Genomic DNA, 16,672 nt, shown 5'->3' on the forward strand with positions numbered 1-16,672 from the left:
TCTAACATGACTCGAAAAGCGATATCTATCAAGAAAAGAAAGTGATCCAATTGCAAAGAATATTTCTTCTTATTATTATTATAACATAGGAATATTCCGTCTAAAACGCAAGAAATTCACAAATACAGCAAGAAAAGTCAGCACATCTTCCAGGACCAAAACACCAGAGAGAGATTCCAAATCAGCCTCTCAAAACGTTTCTACCCCATGAAGCAACTAGTAGATCAAAATACAGACCGGTAAACAGGCCAAAGACAGTCTCGTCAACAGCCGTACAAGAGACACAAAAGCACAACTAGATTACACCACAGTAGACAAACTGGTAAAAAACTGAACAGAAAGACCCAGAAGCAGCTGGAAAAGGTCTGTCTGTTTGATGAATTGAACATGGTGGACCCTCTTGTAAACAAGTGTAATGCTTAAGTGGGTCGTCCACTCACAGTTAACAGTCTTTGTATTGAGTTTGTGCTTGAAATGTACTGTAATTCTGCAAACTGTTAATACATATTTCAACCAATCAATCAAAAGGCAGAACTCAGCGAATAAAGAACATATTGTAAGGTAGCAGAGAAGATCGACCAAAACTGAACCAACTGGAAGAAATTCATGAATTAACTATGCTCCCCATGCAGCAAAAAAAGTCAAGTAATTATTATTATTACAATTATACATTATATTAAGGATATCAAGACAAGATAAGAAATCAAGAAGACCGATGCAGAAGCTCCGGCCAGGTGTATAATTAGAGAGTGGTTCTTACCATGACTTTTTGACAGACTTATACCAGTTAGCTGCCAGGTAGTGATTGAATCTGGCATTTTCTGTTCTTTTCCTATGTAAGGTTCACTGAAACATAAAAGCATTTCTCTGAGCATAAAATATTATTAGTTTTCATTTGCATATTTGTGTGTGTCGATTTCCGCTGCCTTCTGGAGAACAATTAGGGATTTGGACCATGTCAAATAGCCAGCTCTCATCGAACTTGGTACGTGAAACAATTTCACTGAAGTCCATATCATAGCCATCATCCTCCCCACCTAAGTTGTCAAATGAAAAACAAATAAATTAATAATAATAATAATAATAATAATAATAATAAGATAGCGTCATGTCACATTTTTTACTTTTTGAGGGGCGCTAGCCCGTCCTATGTCCAGCTTTTAGTGTGTGTGCACAAACTTTGTCCTGCACAAACATTAAATTCCCATCGACAATGAATGGACAGTTTTACATCACATTTATGTCATAGGAACGTCATCCCCGTATATAGGACACCCCCATAAAAATGTTGATTATACAACATTTAAAAAGAGCTAATGTGTCGCTGGACCGACTAAACTTGTTCAAAATGCGGCAGCCAGAGTTTAAAATGAGAACATTATTACTCCAGTTTTAGCATCACTACATCTCTCTTTTATGATTGCTTCTATTTTTTTAGAGCACTTATGACTTATGCCAGCCAAGTCTGTTGTGGACTTGTAAGATGTTTATTATTATTATTTTTTTGGCTTTTGCCTTTATTTTCTTTATTTTTTTTATAGAGGGTTAGGTATACAGTAGGCTGACAGGAAATGGGGAGAGAGAGATGGGGGGGTGACACGCAGTAAAGGCCGTCGGGATCGGGAGTCGAACCCGCGGCACACTGCCAGACTGGATTGCCAGCCAAGGTGCCCAGACGGCTACGCCAGCCGCCCGGGCCGTCATTTAAGCAATTCTTGCCATGTATTCAATCAGTTCATGGAGCTACAGTATACACTCCGTCTGCCCCAGCACCTCCCCAGCTGTCTCTTACTGCGAGCGTTAGCAAGGTGGAATTGGTTCTTGTCAGCTCGCTGGCTGGTGAGATTTCTGCAGCAGTGTAGGAAGGCGTCGATGCACTCTTGGTCTTGGTCTACGATGTACTCGCTGCGACGCTGGCAGTCATAAGAGAGCGGGGTGTCTCTCATGCCATCCACGCAACACTTGCGCTGCAGCTCATTTTTGTAATGCCTCTCTGGAAGGGCAGAATATACACGGGGATAAGGTGGGAGGTAAGCAGTGGTGGAAAGTAACTAAGTACTTTTACTTAAGTACTGTACAATTTTGAGGTATTTGTACTTTACTTGAGTATTTCCAATTTCCAGTACTTTTACTTCTACTCCACTACATCTCAGGGCCAAACATTTTACTTCTACTTCACTAGAATTATTTGAAAACTTTAGTTACTACTGTAGTTACTTTGGCTATTTTAATTTTGATTAGAAAACCACTTCAACCCTATACATCTCGGCCATTTGAAAATAGCCGATCTACAAGCTCACAACGCGACGCATTGTGAGCTTATAGATCTGCTATTTTCAATAGATTTTGCACACATTTTGAACTTGTGAAATGGCACATTCTGCGCAATGAGTACTTTTACTACTTTAACTCATACTTTTGTACTTTTACTCAAGTACATTTTCAATTCCGTACTTTTACTTGTAAGTAGTTCTAAATTGCAGTATTGGTACTTTTACTTAAGTAAAACAATTGAGTACTTTTTCCACCACTGGAGGTAAGACAGGTGGAGTAGGAAAACAACAATGACCTTCAAACATGTCCAACTTTTACAGCGCATCGTTGTAAATATATTGATTAGTGAGTTGTCAGTCTTACCGAGGGTAATCCTTGCATCTGCTATCGTTGTGGCTCGTCTCCTCCTGGCGCTGCTGGTGGGGCACTTTGGATCTAAATATACCAACAAATCCTGACTGTTACACAGAATCATAGAGTCACTGTTTCCTCTATAGCTGTCTAGTTGTCTCTCCGGGCAAAGTTGGAGTCTCGCCCATTGTTTTCAATTGGGTCCATCAGACTGCCTTTTTAAGTGTTTGCTGAACTGTTTTGTGAGGACCTCAAGTTGCCTGTAATCTCTACCATTCCATACCATAGATACCTTTAGTTCACCCCAAAAAAAAATACTTATTTGTTATTGCGAACGCAGTGAGCACTAACTATAGAATCTGGCCTAAACTGTCTGTCTGTGTGTGTGTCTGTCTGTGTGTCATGCTGTAACACCACCGGCCCGCCACCAGAGGGCGCAGCTGTATCACACACAAAAAAACACACACACACACACACACACACACACCACACACACACACACGCACACAAAATTTATCTTAAAAATAAATCTTAAAAACAACCTTAAAAAAGTACGTAATTTATTCTAATTGTTGTTATTGCAATTTACGAGCTGCGTTCGCTTTCCGCGTTCACGCGTCTTACTTGTTTAAATGTGCTGTATAAATAAAGGTGGTATGGTATGGGAAGTGAGGACGCTGGCGTTGACTGTTTCGCCGCTGTTTCGGACCCATTGTAAAGCGCTTTGAGTAGGCACGTATAGTGCATAGAAAAGCGCTATAAAAATGCAATCCATTATAGAACTTAAGTGTCATTACCTGTTCTCACATTTGTTCCAAAGGCGGTGTTGGTAACAAACATCAGCCCAGCATCGTAGAACACCCCCATACTGTCTCGTCCTCCACCTGGCGTACAGCCGGCATCATGCATCTCCACTATGTCCAACACCTCACACACACACACACACACACACACACACACACACACACACACACACACACACACACACACACACACACACACACACACACACACACACACACACACACACACACACACACACACACACAGTTTTATTCCAATATGGACATACAGTATATCACTCCAAAATGTTCATTTTTCAGGAAATGAAAAATTAAGAATTTTTTAAAACAAAGCAATACAACCTCATCAAAGTTGGTGTTGTGACTTTATATATTGTCAATTACTTCCATGAGAGGGGGAGGTGGTGGAGTTAGAAGCTTTAGCAGACATTTTGAGGGTCCAATGGAGTTAAGAGGTTTTGTCCAATGCACTTTTACTACTTTCCATTGGTTCAATATTTTCGAAACAATACACAGACCTAAAGGGTTTCCTCCCGACAGCAGTACACACACATGCACACGTGCACACGTGCACGCGCTCACGCGCGCACACACGCACGCTCGCACGCACGCACGCACGCACACAGTGCCCCAACCCTCCAGTTCACTGAATCGACCTGCACGTACCTTTCTCTGGGTGAGACGATATTTGTTGTTGAGGACATAGACACCTTTATCCACAGCTACCAGTCCCACCATGGCTCCTGGGTCTCCTGTGACCTTCAGCTTCAGTCTTTTCCCTGGTTGATATATCGTATCTCCTGTGGCTGATTCTATCTTCAACTAATACAAAAGAGAGTAGTACATACATAGACCTTTATTGAGCCTGTGGGGGGGAATATTTGAATATAATATGATGTCGTCTGCTCTGTTTGTTTCCTTGAATTTACCTCTGGGCCCTGCAGGGGGCGCCCCTCCCAATACAATGTGGATGACAGCATGTTGACCTGTTTGGTCCGCCCTCAGCCTTGGGTCAGGCCATTATATTTTCATTCCACTAATCCCTAATGTACACACGTTCTGAATGCCCCCCACCGACTGATTCACGTTCTGAATGCCCCTGATTCACATTCTGAATGCCCTCCGCCGACTGATTCACGTTCTGAATGCCCCTGATTCACGTTCTGAATGCCCCTGATTCACGTTCTGAATGCCCCCCACCGACTGATTCACGCTCTGAATGCCCCTGATTCACGTTCTGAATGCCCCTGATTCACGTTCTGAATGCCCCTGATTCACGTTCGGAATGCCCCTGATTCACGTTCTGAATGCCCCTGATTCACGCTCTGAATGCCCCTGATTCACATTCTGAATGCCCCTGATTCACATTCTGAATGCCCCTGATTCACATTCTGAATGCCCCTGATTCACGCTCTGAATGCCTCTGATTCACGTCCTGAATGCCCCTGATTCACGCTCTGAATGCCCCCGATTCACGTTCTAAATGCCCCCGATTCACGTCCTGAATGCCCCTGATTCACATTCTGAATGCCCCTGATTCACATCCTGAATGCCCCTGATTCACATCCTGAATGCCCCTGATTCATGTTCTGAATGCCCCTGATTTACGCTCTGAATGCCCCTGATTCACGTCCTGAATGCCCCTGATTCACGTCCTGAATGCCCCTGATTCACATTCTGAATGCCCCTGATTCACGTCCTGAATGCCCCTGATTCACGCTCTGAATGCCCCTGATTCACGTTCTGAATGCCCCTGATTCACGCTCTGAATGCCCCTGATTCACGTCCTGAATGCCCCTGATTCACATTCTGAATGCCCCTGATTCACATTCTGAATGCCCCTGATTCACGCTCTGAATGCCCCTGATTCACGCTCTGAATGCCCCTGATTCACGCTCTGAATGCCCCTGATTCACGTTCTGAATGCCCCTGATTCACATTCTGAATGCCCCTGATTCACGCTCTGAATGCCCCTGATTCACGCTCTGAATGCCCCTGATTCACGTTCTGAATGCCCCTGATTCACGTTCTGAATGCCCCTGATTCACGTTCTGAATGCCCCTGATTCACGTTCTGAATGCCCCCGATTCACATTCTGAATGCCCCTGATTCACGCTCTGAATGCCCCTGATTCACGTTCTGAATGCCCCTGATTCACGTTCTGAATGCCCCTGATTCACGCTCTGAATGTCCCTGATTCACATTGTGAATGCCCCTGATTCACGTTCTGAATGCCCCTGATTCACGTTCTGAATGCCCCTGATTCACATTCTGAATGCCCCTGATTCACATTCTGAATGCCCCTGATTCACATTCTGAATGCCCCTGATTCACGCTCTGAATGCCTCTGATTCACGTCCTGAATGCCCCTGATTCACGCTCTGAATGCCCCCGATTCACGTTCTGAATGCCCCTGATTCACGTCCTGAATGCCCCTGATTCACATTCTGAATGCCCCTGATTCACATCCTGAATGCCCCTGATTCATGTTCTGAATGCCCCTGATTTACGCTCTGAATGCCCCTGATTCACGTCCTGAATGCCCCTGATTCACGTCCTGAATGCCCCTGATTCACATTCTGAATGCCCCTGATTCACGCTCTGAATGCCCCTGATTCACGCTCTGAATGCCCCTGATTCACGTTCTGAATGCCCCTGATTCACGCTCTGAATGCCCCTGATTCACGTTCTGAATGCCCCTGATTCACGTTCTGAATGCCCCTGATTCACGTTCTGAATGCCCCTGATTCACGTTCTGAATGCCCCTGATTCACGCTCTGAATGCCCCTGATTCACGTTCTGAATGCCCCTGATTCACGTTCTGAATGCCCCTGATTCACGTCCTGAATCCCAGTTCAAATGATTATTGTGAGTGGGGGGGTGGTCCCCAGTTCAAATGATTATTGTGGGTGGGGGGGTGGTCCCCAGTTCAAATGATTATTGTGGGTGCGTGGGGTCCCAGTTCAAATGATTATTGTGAGTGGGGGGGTGGTCCCCAGTTCAAATGATTATTGTGAGTGGGGGGGGGGGGGGGGGGTACCAGTTCAAATGATTATTGTGGGTGTGTGTGTGGGGGGGGGGGGGGTCCCAGTTCAAATGATTATTGTGAGTGGGGGGGTGGTCCCCAGTTCAAATGATTATTGTGAGTGGGGGGGTACCAGTTCAAATGATTATTGTGGGTGTGTGTGGGGGGGGGGGGTCCCAGTTCAAATGATTATTGTGAGTGGGGGGGGGGTCCCCAGTTCAAATGATTATTGTGAGTGGGTGCGTGCGTGCGTGCGTGCGTGCGTGCGTGCGTGCGTGTGTGCGTGCGTGCGTGCGTGCATGCGTGCGTGCGTGCGTGCGTGCATGCGTGCGTGCGTGCATGCGTGCGTCTCACCGAGCCCATGCAGGTATACTTGACGTCCACCAGAACAGAGTCTGACACCACTTCAGTGGCACTGACGTGGTAATAGACTATGAGGCGGAACGAGGGCGCAGCATTTCCTTGGTAAGAGTCAGTGGCACCTGCATCACCTCATTACCTCGTCTCGTTTCCCGACCTGCCTGCAGTATCTGACCTCCACTCAGGACCTGAAAGCATTCACGAATGTGAACATCAAGTGGCAATCGTTACAAAAGAAGCAGTATCTTCTTCTTTTCCTTTCGGCCGTTCCGTTTCACGGGTCGCCACAGCGATTCATCTGCCTCCATCTAAGCCTGTCCTCTGCCTCCTCTTCTTTCACACCAACTAACGTCATGTCCTCTTTCACTACATCCATGAATCTTCTACCGATATACTCGCTATCCCTACATGTCTCAGTCTGGCCTCTCTGGCTTTATCTCCAGGAACCACATAGTCTCTATAGGCAATGTTTCTATGCTTTCAGGGCTTTTAGACTCTCATTTGTCTTACTTAAAAGAGCATGTGTGACAGATAAATGAGTTAAGATGCAAAACATTGCAATAGAATGACACAAATAATAAGAGGGTATGCGCATGGCATCATCATCATACCCGAAGGTTATGCAGGACTGCCTACTGAGTGGCAAAAAACTACTTTCTGGCCTTGACAGCCCATACATCCACACAGAAAAGTCTGATGAAAACGTTAAATGACATTAAACTCAATTTGCTACTCACTTTGCATGCACATTAACCTGACTCCGCCAGATGGGGCAGCAGTCAGGTTACATGCACATACCCACTATTAACAATGATGTTAACATTTATAACAACATAATGTAACATTATGCTATGCATATAGTGATTTAAAAAAATTGTTAGCTCAATGTTTAGGGTAAATGTTACAACAATATCATGCAACCCTAATGTACAGACACTCATGTGTAAAACATAACTCACCAGATATGTGATGTCAAGGTTTGTAATTCGCAGCCTGCCAAAGCTAATGGTGGCTTTGATGTTATTTCCCTCTTTTACCACACCTGCAACAAGTTAAAGAAATGCACTAAAGTTAGGCAACCTTATATGCACAAGTAAGACGCGCGAACGCGGGAAGCGAACGCAGCTCGTAAATTGCAAAAACAACAATTAGAATAAATTACGTAATTTCTTAAGGTTTTTTTTAAGTTCTCTTTTTTTGTGTTTTTTAAGAATTGTTTTAAGTTAAGTTTTTTTTTTAAGTTAAGTTTTGTGTGTGTGTGTGTGTGCGCGTGCGTGCGTGTGTGTGTGTGTGTGTGTGCGTGCATGTGTGTTTTTGTGTGTGATACAGCTGCGCCCTCTGGTGGTGGGCGGGTGGTGTTACAGCATGACAGACACACAGACAGACATGATCTGCTGGGTCTCATAGTAAATGCTCACTGCGTTCGCAATTACAAATACCACCACAACCATGTAATACATAGACCAAATTCAACTGTACTGTAAAGTCTTTACCTATGTGGAGGTCGTTGTAGTCGGAACTGGTTGTGTATGGATTGACTCTTATGTTAGCTGATGCTTGACTGCCACCTGTTTCCATGGTAATTGCCTGGGATACTCGCGCACGCACGCACACACGCACGCGCACGCACGCACGCACGCACGCACGCACGCACGCACGCACGCACGCACGCACGCACGCACGCACGCACGCACGCACGCACGCACACACACACACACACACACACACACACACACACACACACACACACACACACACACACACACACACACACACACACACACACACACACACACACACACACACACACACACACACACACACACGTGTAAATTGCATGCAAAGTAAGACAAAACAACACCTGCCTAATTCCAGTGACTTACAGTGATGAGCAGGCTGGAGGTCCCTGCTCCTATGTTGAGGGGGACCCTGGCAACTCCGGCATCATCTGTTGTGGCTCTCAAACCTCCTGGAGACACCATCACTGCTACACGAGGAGCTGGAGTATTATCGGGGTTTGTAACCTGAACCTGACAGACAAGAGACCATTCACAGTATACAGTATCAGACCACTATGATAGCTTGTAGGTCCGCTATTTTTGAAAAATTGAAGAACCACTGACATAGAAACATAGCTTTTTCAGAAAACTGTCAGGATGTAGAAGACATTTTTAGAATCTGATCTCAGGTCAAAATGGGTTGAAGCATGCATTATTCATTTCACGTTCATTACATGCTTAGATTGATGACATTTAGTATGTTTCATATATCTCTGCTGTCGGGAGGAAACCACTTAACTGCAACATTTTTCAGGAAATGGAAAAACAAATTTTACATTTTTCAGAAATGGAAGAAAACCTTTTATTTTTTAAACAAAGCAATACTGCTTCATCAAAGTTGGTATTGTGACTTTGTATATTATCAGATACTTGCACGTGTCATTATATTATCACCACTTTATCCGAATACAGCTCAAGTGGAGTTAGGTGGTTTTCTCTGTCATTGATAGTTCTTATCAATGACAGAGAAAACCTCCTAACTCCACTGACAATGGATCTCCAAGCTCCAAGTTTGAATATCGCACGCACGCACGCACGCACGCACGCACGCACGCACGCACGCACGCACGCACGCACGCACGCACGCACGCACGCACGCACGCACGCACGCACGCACGCACGCACGCACAGCCTCTTTTAGTATCTGTCTGTCTCTCTCTCTCGCTCACTCACTCACTCACTCACTCACTCACTCACTCACATGTACGCACGGGCGCACACACACACACACACACACACACACACACACACACACACACACACACACACACACACACACACACACACACACACACACACACACACACGCGCGCGCGCGCGCGCGCGCGCACAGCCTCTTTCAGTGTCTGTCTGTCCCGATCTCTCTCTCACTCGCTCAGTCTCACAGTTACACACACGCACACACACACGCAGTGACGGCGACGCACACACGCACGCACGCAATCACACACGTGGGACCGACACAAACAAACACGCACGCACGCAAACGTTGAATCCCGTCCTCCCATTCGTGCCAGCAGGCAGCAGGGGAGGGATCATGATCTGCTGCATGGGACTCTGTCTCTGCACAGAGTGCACACAAGACACAACTTAATTTGACCTTTATTTGTGCTGGACTGGAGTAGCTCGACAAAGGTGAAGAAATTAGTATATAAGGGACCGGTCGAAATTTAAATAGGGGTACCCCTGGAGGAAATGTATGTGAGGAAATGTAAGTCGCTTTGGATAAAAGCGTCTGCTAAATGACTGTAATGTAATGTAATGTAATGTCCTGATATAAAATACTATCACCCTCCCTGTGAATGAAAATAAAAATCCAGTCCCCTCCCCAGGCGATTAAACAAAAAGGAATCACCCTCCCCTATTAATTAATATCACATTTACCTGAGTATTATTTATTCCTAACTTCAATCTGCTAGCGTTTTTAATATGTGAGAAAATAAAGTGACCGCAAAAATCTAGGCCAAGCACAATGATTGACACAGGGAACAATGAAAACCGGTCCTGTTGGGAAGAACCAAGTGAAAGCAACAGAGGGGTATCGTTGACCAAAGTTGTACTTTAATTCAGAAAAGCTGTAGTATTAGATATATATATATAAAACCCGGACTATTTTATTATCAAAATTGGATTGGATTGGATTGGATTGGACTCGAAATAAAATTAGCTCACCCTCCAGGGCCCCCTTTTCTAAATTTCGACTGGTCCCTAACCATTTGAAATGCGCAATATGGGCTCCGCCATGACAGTCAGTAAACACAAACACAGCGCGTCACCAGTCTCACCACACACACACACACACACACACACACACACACACACACACACACACACACACACACACACACACACACACACACACACACACACACACACACACACACACACACACACACGGCTCTGAGGCTGAGCTGCAGTCAGTGCCCCCACAGAGCAGTGGAGTTAAGTGTTTCTACTGACAGTTTGAGGATCCAATGGAGTTCAGAGGTTCTTTCAGAAGCGCTTTTTGATACTTTATCGGGTTCAATATGTTCATAACATCACACAGACGTAAAGGGTGTTCAGTAGCATCGATTTATGAAAAAAAAAATCAAAAACCTCGAAAATGGACTCACAAGGTTTCCTCCCGACAGCTAATCTATTATAGATTATCTTTGGTCCACAAAGTGTATAAAGATTATAAAAGACTGCATGGCTGGTGATGTATCTGAAATGGATTCGTTATCCCAGGAAGACATACCGTAACATCAAGGGACCATCCTGGCTTGTAGTACTTTGGTGTCTTCTTGAGACTGATGGTGTAAGGAGACGTGACAATGTGGATCCCTCTCAACTCCGCCTCCACCAGTTCACTACCTGGGAGTGAATACTGGGTGTCATATCTCACAAATATACACATTCACACAAATATACACATCAGCGTACTGTACACATGACATTTAGAGGGGCAGGTGCTCAAGTGGAAAAAAAGGGCACCTTGTGCAGCGCGTGGAGCCGGCCGGTTGCCTTAATAGTGTGAGATTAATAGATTTTGGGGCCTAAATTATATATTCAAAGCTTTTTTTGTATCAAGAATTGATCAATGTCCCCATGGTCCGCATACTGTACACTGTACAGTGTACAAAAAACAAAACACCCCCTAGTGTCTATCTGTGCAGGCCACTGCTTCTTACGTACCACTTTGTGTCAGCACACTGACAGTCGCATAGATGGTGCTCTGCCTCTGCGCCAGTTCAAGGATGTCGGAGAACGTCTGGTTGATGTGCTTCCTTTCCAGGGTGGCCGTTCCTTTGCCGTCTGTGAGCTGAAAACATAAAGCACAAAGACTCAGACCATGCTGCATATATGGACCATGCATGGGCTCCTCCTTGTGAGCTGCAAGCAAGGATCTGAGTTTGAATAACACTCAAAGTTTTGCTTGCATTTGCAGTCTTTGCTGCTGCTATATGTGCTGCGCTGTTGTATAGGCCTACAACCTTGCTGCTCACCCTCCTCCACCCCAGCTACCACCTGTCGTTTTAGATCTACTGTTTAGGTACGGGGGATTCGGAGTCCCTATGGCTGATGCGCTTGATCTGATTACCTAAAAAGCAGACCCAATTCATCGCCAAACCTTAATAAACATATTGCTCATTTATATTCAATAAATATCTATTCCATCCATTCTTGAGTTGCCCTGACTGAATTAAGGCTACCGCACCCACGGGATACATACACACATCGCAATGTGGTGGTTCGTGAACTTGTAGAACAGTTATTTTGACCATTTTAGAAACCTTTTTCGCCTCTAATGACACATCCCAAATGGCGATGTGTCAGATTTAAAGCAGTGGTTTCAATTTGATTCGAAGATTTTTCACACAATATCGACCTGAACAAAATATCGATTAAAAACATTGGTAATTGGAATAGGACTCTCCAAAATTGGAATCATCGGACCCAAAACTCATTCGGGCTCTAGAGAAGCCAGATACAGACAAAAATGTCCAAAAAAACAAAAAGAACTCACCAGTATTTTCTGGAGAGATCTAGTCAAGGTCGTCTTTTTATCCTGATCAAAGACTCCAAAGACAACATAGGCATTTCCATCCACATATTTACCATACAGATACCTAAAAAAAGAAGAAGAAAAAGAAGAAACACTATCGTATACTGTAGCGGACGGTACAGTGAACCTTTTTTCATGCAAAAATAAACCCAGTGAAAAGCATAAGCCATTCCATGCACATGCACACACCCTATACTATATTCCTTTACTTACACAACATCAAGCATACTGTATATCAACGTACTTAGCTGTAATTTGGACTTCAAAGGTTTCGCTGTCCACTTTGAAGAAAGTGATCTTGGGTACCAGTTTAACCTCAAAACTAGGCAGTACTGTGTAGACACAATTTAACTTCCATGAGAAATTTTACATTCTATGAAAGGTAATTTAGTACAAATATAATAATAATGGTTGGCTCACCGTATTCTTTGACCTCAAATTCAGCATAGAACCTATGCTGTTCGCTGTTGGGAAAGAAGGCCGCTACCTTCCACACCCCGATACTATGTGCACACACACAACCAAAAACAAATTAATTTGACCAACAGAATTAAAATACTATATGTGTAACAACCAAATGGGTGAAACATGTCTAATGAATTTGTGTAACCATGGGGTGGCGCTGTGGACTACATAAGCACCAGGTTCACAGGCATTGGTAGGGAAACTTGACCCAGAAGGGCAATGGTTGTTTAAACAATGTAGAGCGAAATGTTTGTGTCTGAAATATTAATTTGTCTCAAATTATCTGTTTGTGTTTCAAACTATGGGTTATTTTATTTGAAATCACGCAGATGCTATACTGTACTGTACTGTACTGTACTGTATGATGAACGGGTGAAGCAATAAATCGTTAAAAGCATGAAGAGCTGCCTGTGTATTATCATTGGAGCACTGACACACAGCGAACAGTACAATTCTAACATCAGCGCAGACAGACAGACAGACAGACAGACAGACACAAAGAAAACACACCTGGTAATTCCAGGAATGTCATAGTATTCAGAAATGATGCCTGAACGCAGGGGAACTTTCGGTTTCAATTGAAAGATGATACCCTCTGGGGTCTGAGAAACAACAAATAAACAATATGAATATACCAAACGGACTTGTAGACTGTAGATGTTGGATTTGAGTGGTTAATTGTCTAATGTCTACTGTGTTATTCCATTCCGAACAATTGGTTTTTCCACATTGGTGGAGAGTCTTTACTTATACTACAGGAGAAAGTCATGCTGCACAGTGTACACATTCAAACAATATCCATCCATTCGTCAATACATCCGTCTGTCTATCCGTCCGTCCGTCCATCCATCCATCCATCCATCCAGCCGTTCATTCGTCCGTCCGTCTGTCTGTCTGTCTGGCCGTGCGCTGTTCTGTTGGTCCGTCCGTCTGTCTATAATTGATATCATGCAATGTACCTGTAGTTCTATGGTAACTGCCTTCTCAATAGGCTCCATGCCAGGGGTCACAGCAAACGTCCTATAATACACTGAGAGAAAGAAATGGAGATGTATACTGTGTGATAAGACACTCTGTTGAGGCCCGGCCAGGCGGTGGCGTAACCGTCTGGGCACCCGACTGGTAATCCAGTCGCAGTGTGCCGCGGGTTCGACTCCCGAGCCCGACACGGCCCTTACTGCATGTCTTCCCCCATCTCTCTCCCGTTTCCTGTCAGCCTACTGTCTGTCCCTTCAAAAACCAATAAAAGGCGTAAGCCGCAAAAAATATCTTAAAAAAAAAAAAAAAAAAAAAGACACTCTGTTGAAATGTATAGGCTACCGCATTATGGTACAGTGAGTGAGGACATTACGGTACAGTGAGTGAGGACATTACGGTACAGTGAGTGAGGACATTACGGTACAGTGAGTGAGGACATTACGGTACAGTGAGTGAGGACGATCTACAAGCTCAAAACGTGTCGCAGTGCGACGCATTTTTTCATGTGTCTATGAGGTGACAGTACTTCATTAGACACCCTGGAGTCGTTTTTATGTGCAATGGTGTATTAACTTTGTATTTAGGGTTTCTTCCTGGAGGCTGAACCCTTGACAGTCAAACGGGCCAATGAAATAAACAGTAATATAGTGACATCACACTATCAGCCCCTCCCCTAACCCCTCCCCCTTTATCATACAACTACAGCTGTAGGTGCGGCTTCAGTTCAGGTGGATCACCACCCATCACCACCCACCAGGCAAACCAGGCATACTTAATGAACTGGTGGGCGTGTCCACATAAAAGCATGATTTTAACAAATACTGTACACTTTTTGGAAAAAGTTCTTCCTCCTTTCTAATAATACCTGATAATCATGTTTTAGGGTGGGAAAAAAATCGTGGCACTCCATCTTTAACATAAGTTAACTGTATGAACTTAATACAAATACATTGGACATAAAAAGTCATTAAAGTCATTAAACTACATATAGACTGAAGTAATTAACGCAGGTCATGTTTGCATGTTTGGAAGATCAGTATTCTGATAATAACCCGGGGGCCACATTAAGTGGTGGTATACTGAATTCACCTCTACTACTGGGGGTGTAGATGGTCTTATCTGTTTGGATGAAGATGTAACCCGACTGGAAGGAGACCAGGACCACCTTCTCCAGCAGTTGATCCGGGAACTGGGCTTGAACGTACACGTACTGTGTCACGTTGGGATAATTCTTTAAAAGGGTATGATCTGTAATCTACAACCGGTAAAGGGAGAATGCAATTAACTTTCTTTAGAATCCTAATTGTTAAGTGCTTATATAGTAACAGGCTATACGGTCATGTCAGAGCTGTCAATATTGACAAGCAAAACTCTGTCAGGGAAATGAATATATCATATCATGTAATACAATGATATATTGTTGTAGGATTATGTTAGAAGGATGTTGCTGTTTTAAAGGACCTATAACATAAAATTCAACTTTTTCAAAATCGTTGGTGTTTTTTGGGCTCCCCTATGTGTTTTCTATCCCCACAAATACGCAATTTTGAACAATCAGTACTCATCTATAGCATTACATCTAGCATTACGTATTGTCCTAGCCCACTATCTACAGTAGCAAGTCTGTGGTGAGGATTCTATTCTACTTCTAACTTACCGTAACTGCTGCCAGTGCCTGATAGTTGTTCTGACTGTCAAGTTTCACCTGTGTTTGTGCCAGCATATGGTTTCTGGTTGGATAGGACCTCACCCTTACGTTGACAGTGATGGGTCCTTGACCTGAGCAATCTTGACACTCTACAAAAATGTTCTCAGGTGTTCTTACACGAAAGATGTTAGGAGCAGCCAACACCTGGCTGAGAACGGTAAAGAAATAAGAGAGGGAAGGAAAGAGATAGAATTGAGGGGAGGTATCAGTGGCGTGCACAGATAGACACTAGGGGGTGCTAGAGCACCCCCTGCCCTTTTGGCAATGTGCCCTTTTGAAAATAATAAAAAAATAAAAACCTTTTTTTTTTCTTTTTTTTCGATTTTTCAAAAATAGCAGACCTACAAGCTCGTAGCGCGCCACTCGGTGGCGCGCTATGAGCTTGTAGATCTGCTATTTTTCAATAGCTAAAGCATAACATAATGCTAACACCAAAAGGGGTTCCCGCCCAAAATAGATTAAGGCAACCGGCCGGTTCCACGCGCTGCACAAGGTGCCCTTTTTTAACTTGAGCACCTGCCCCTCTAAATGTCTGTGCACGCCACTGGGAGGTATAAGCAAGGTACATCCCCAACATCTCCAAATACAACTCCAACATAATGTACTATGTAATAGTAGTCTAAAATGCAGTGGTGGAAAGTAACTAAGTACTTTTACTTAAGTACTGTACTTAAGTACAATTTTGAGGTAGTTGTACTTTACTTGAGTATTTCCAATTTCCAGTATTTTTACTTCTACTCCACTACATCTTAGAGCCAAAAATTGTACTTTTACTCCACTACAATTATTTGAAAACTTTAGCTACTAGTTACTTTGGAGATTTTAATTTTGATTAGAAAACATACATTAACCACTTCAACCCTATACATTTCGGCCATATACTTGTAACGAAGTAGTTCTAAATTGCAGTATTGGTACTTTTACTTAAGTAAAACAATTGAGTACTTTTTCCACCACTGCTAAATTGGCCAATATATCAGCCAAAGCGACAATGTATCGGTTTGGCTGATTTTCTTCAGTTTTGATTATGTCTTGATTGCATTATGCAGCCATCTCTGTCCCAATTTTGTACCTTTTCATTTTTCTTTCTTAAATAGACTA

The 16,672-nt window shown here is 43.8% G+C and overlaps 1 protein-coding gene across 1 annotated transcript in view; it reads right to left on the bottom strand.

Annotated features, from left to right (window-relative positions):
* LOC306938648 (complement C3-like) overlaps nt 1-16,672 on the bottom strand; it is a gene marked incomplete at its 5' end in the record, with an annotated part of 50,131 nt that overhangs the window by 20,863 nt on the left and 12,596 nt on the right. The window contains 19 exons of the mRNA XM_079522910.1: nt 761-846; nt 983-1,037; nt 1,793-1,993; nt 2,638-2,709; nt 3,423-3,552; nt 4,095-4,250; nt 6,808-6,935; nt 6,989-7,001; nt 8,697-8,843; nt 9,861-9,935; nt 11,113-11,224; nt 11,546-11,676; nt 12,382-12,484; nt 12,665-12,752; nt 12,841-12,923; nt 13,396-13,487; nt 13,845-13,915; nt 14,953-15,073; nt 15,521-15,719. Coding sequence (XP_079379036.1) covers nt 761-846; nt 983-1,037; nt 1,793-1,993; nt 2,638-2,709; nt 3,423-3,552; nt 4,095-4,250; nt 6,808-6,935; nt 6,989-7,001; nt 8,697-8,843; nt 9,861-9,935; nt 11,113-11,224; nt 11,546-11,676; nt 12,382-12,484; nt 12,665-12,752; nt 12,841-12,923; nt 13,396-13,487; nt 13,845-13,915; nt 14,953-15,073; nt 15,521-15,719 — 2,063 coding nt within the window. The remainder of the gene's footprint in view (nt 1-760; nt 847-982; nt 1,038-1,792; nt 1,994-2,637; nt 2,710-3,422; nt 3,553-4,094; nt 4,251-6,807; nt 6,936-6,988; nt 7,002-8,696; nt 8,844-9,860; nt 9,936-11,112; nt 11,225-11,545; nt 11,677-12,381; nt 12,485-12,664; nt 12,753-12,840; nt 12,924-13,395; nt 13,488-13,844; nt 13,916-14,952; nt 15,074-15,520; nt 15,720-16,672) is intronic.

Source organism: Electrona antarctica, assembly GCF_951216825.1.
Source record: "Electrona antarctica genome assembly, chromosome: 15".
Lineage (NCBI taxonomy): Eukaryota > Metazoa > Chordata > Actinopteri > Myctophiformes > Myctophidae > Electrona > Electrona antarctica.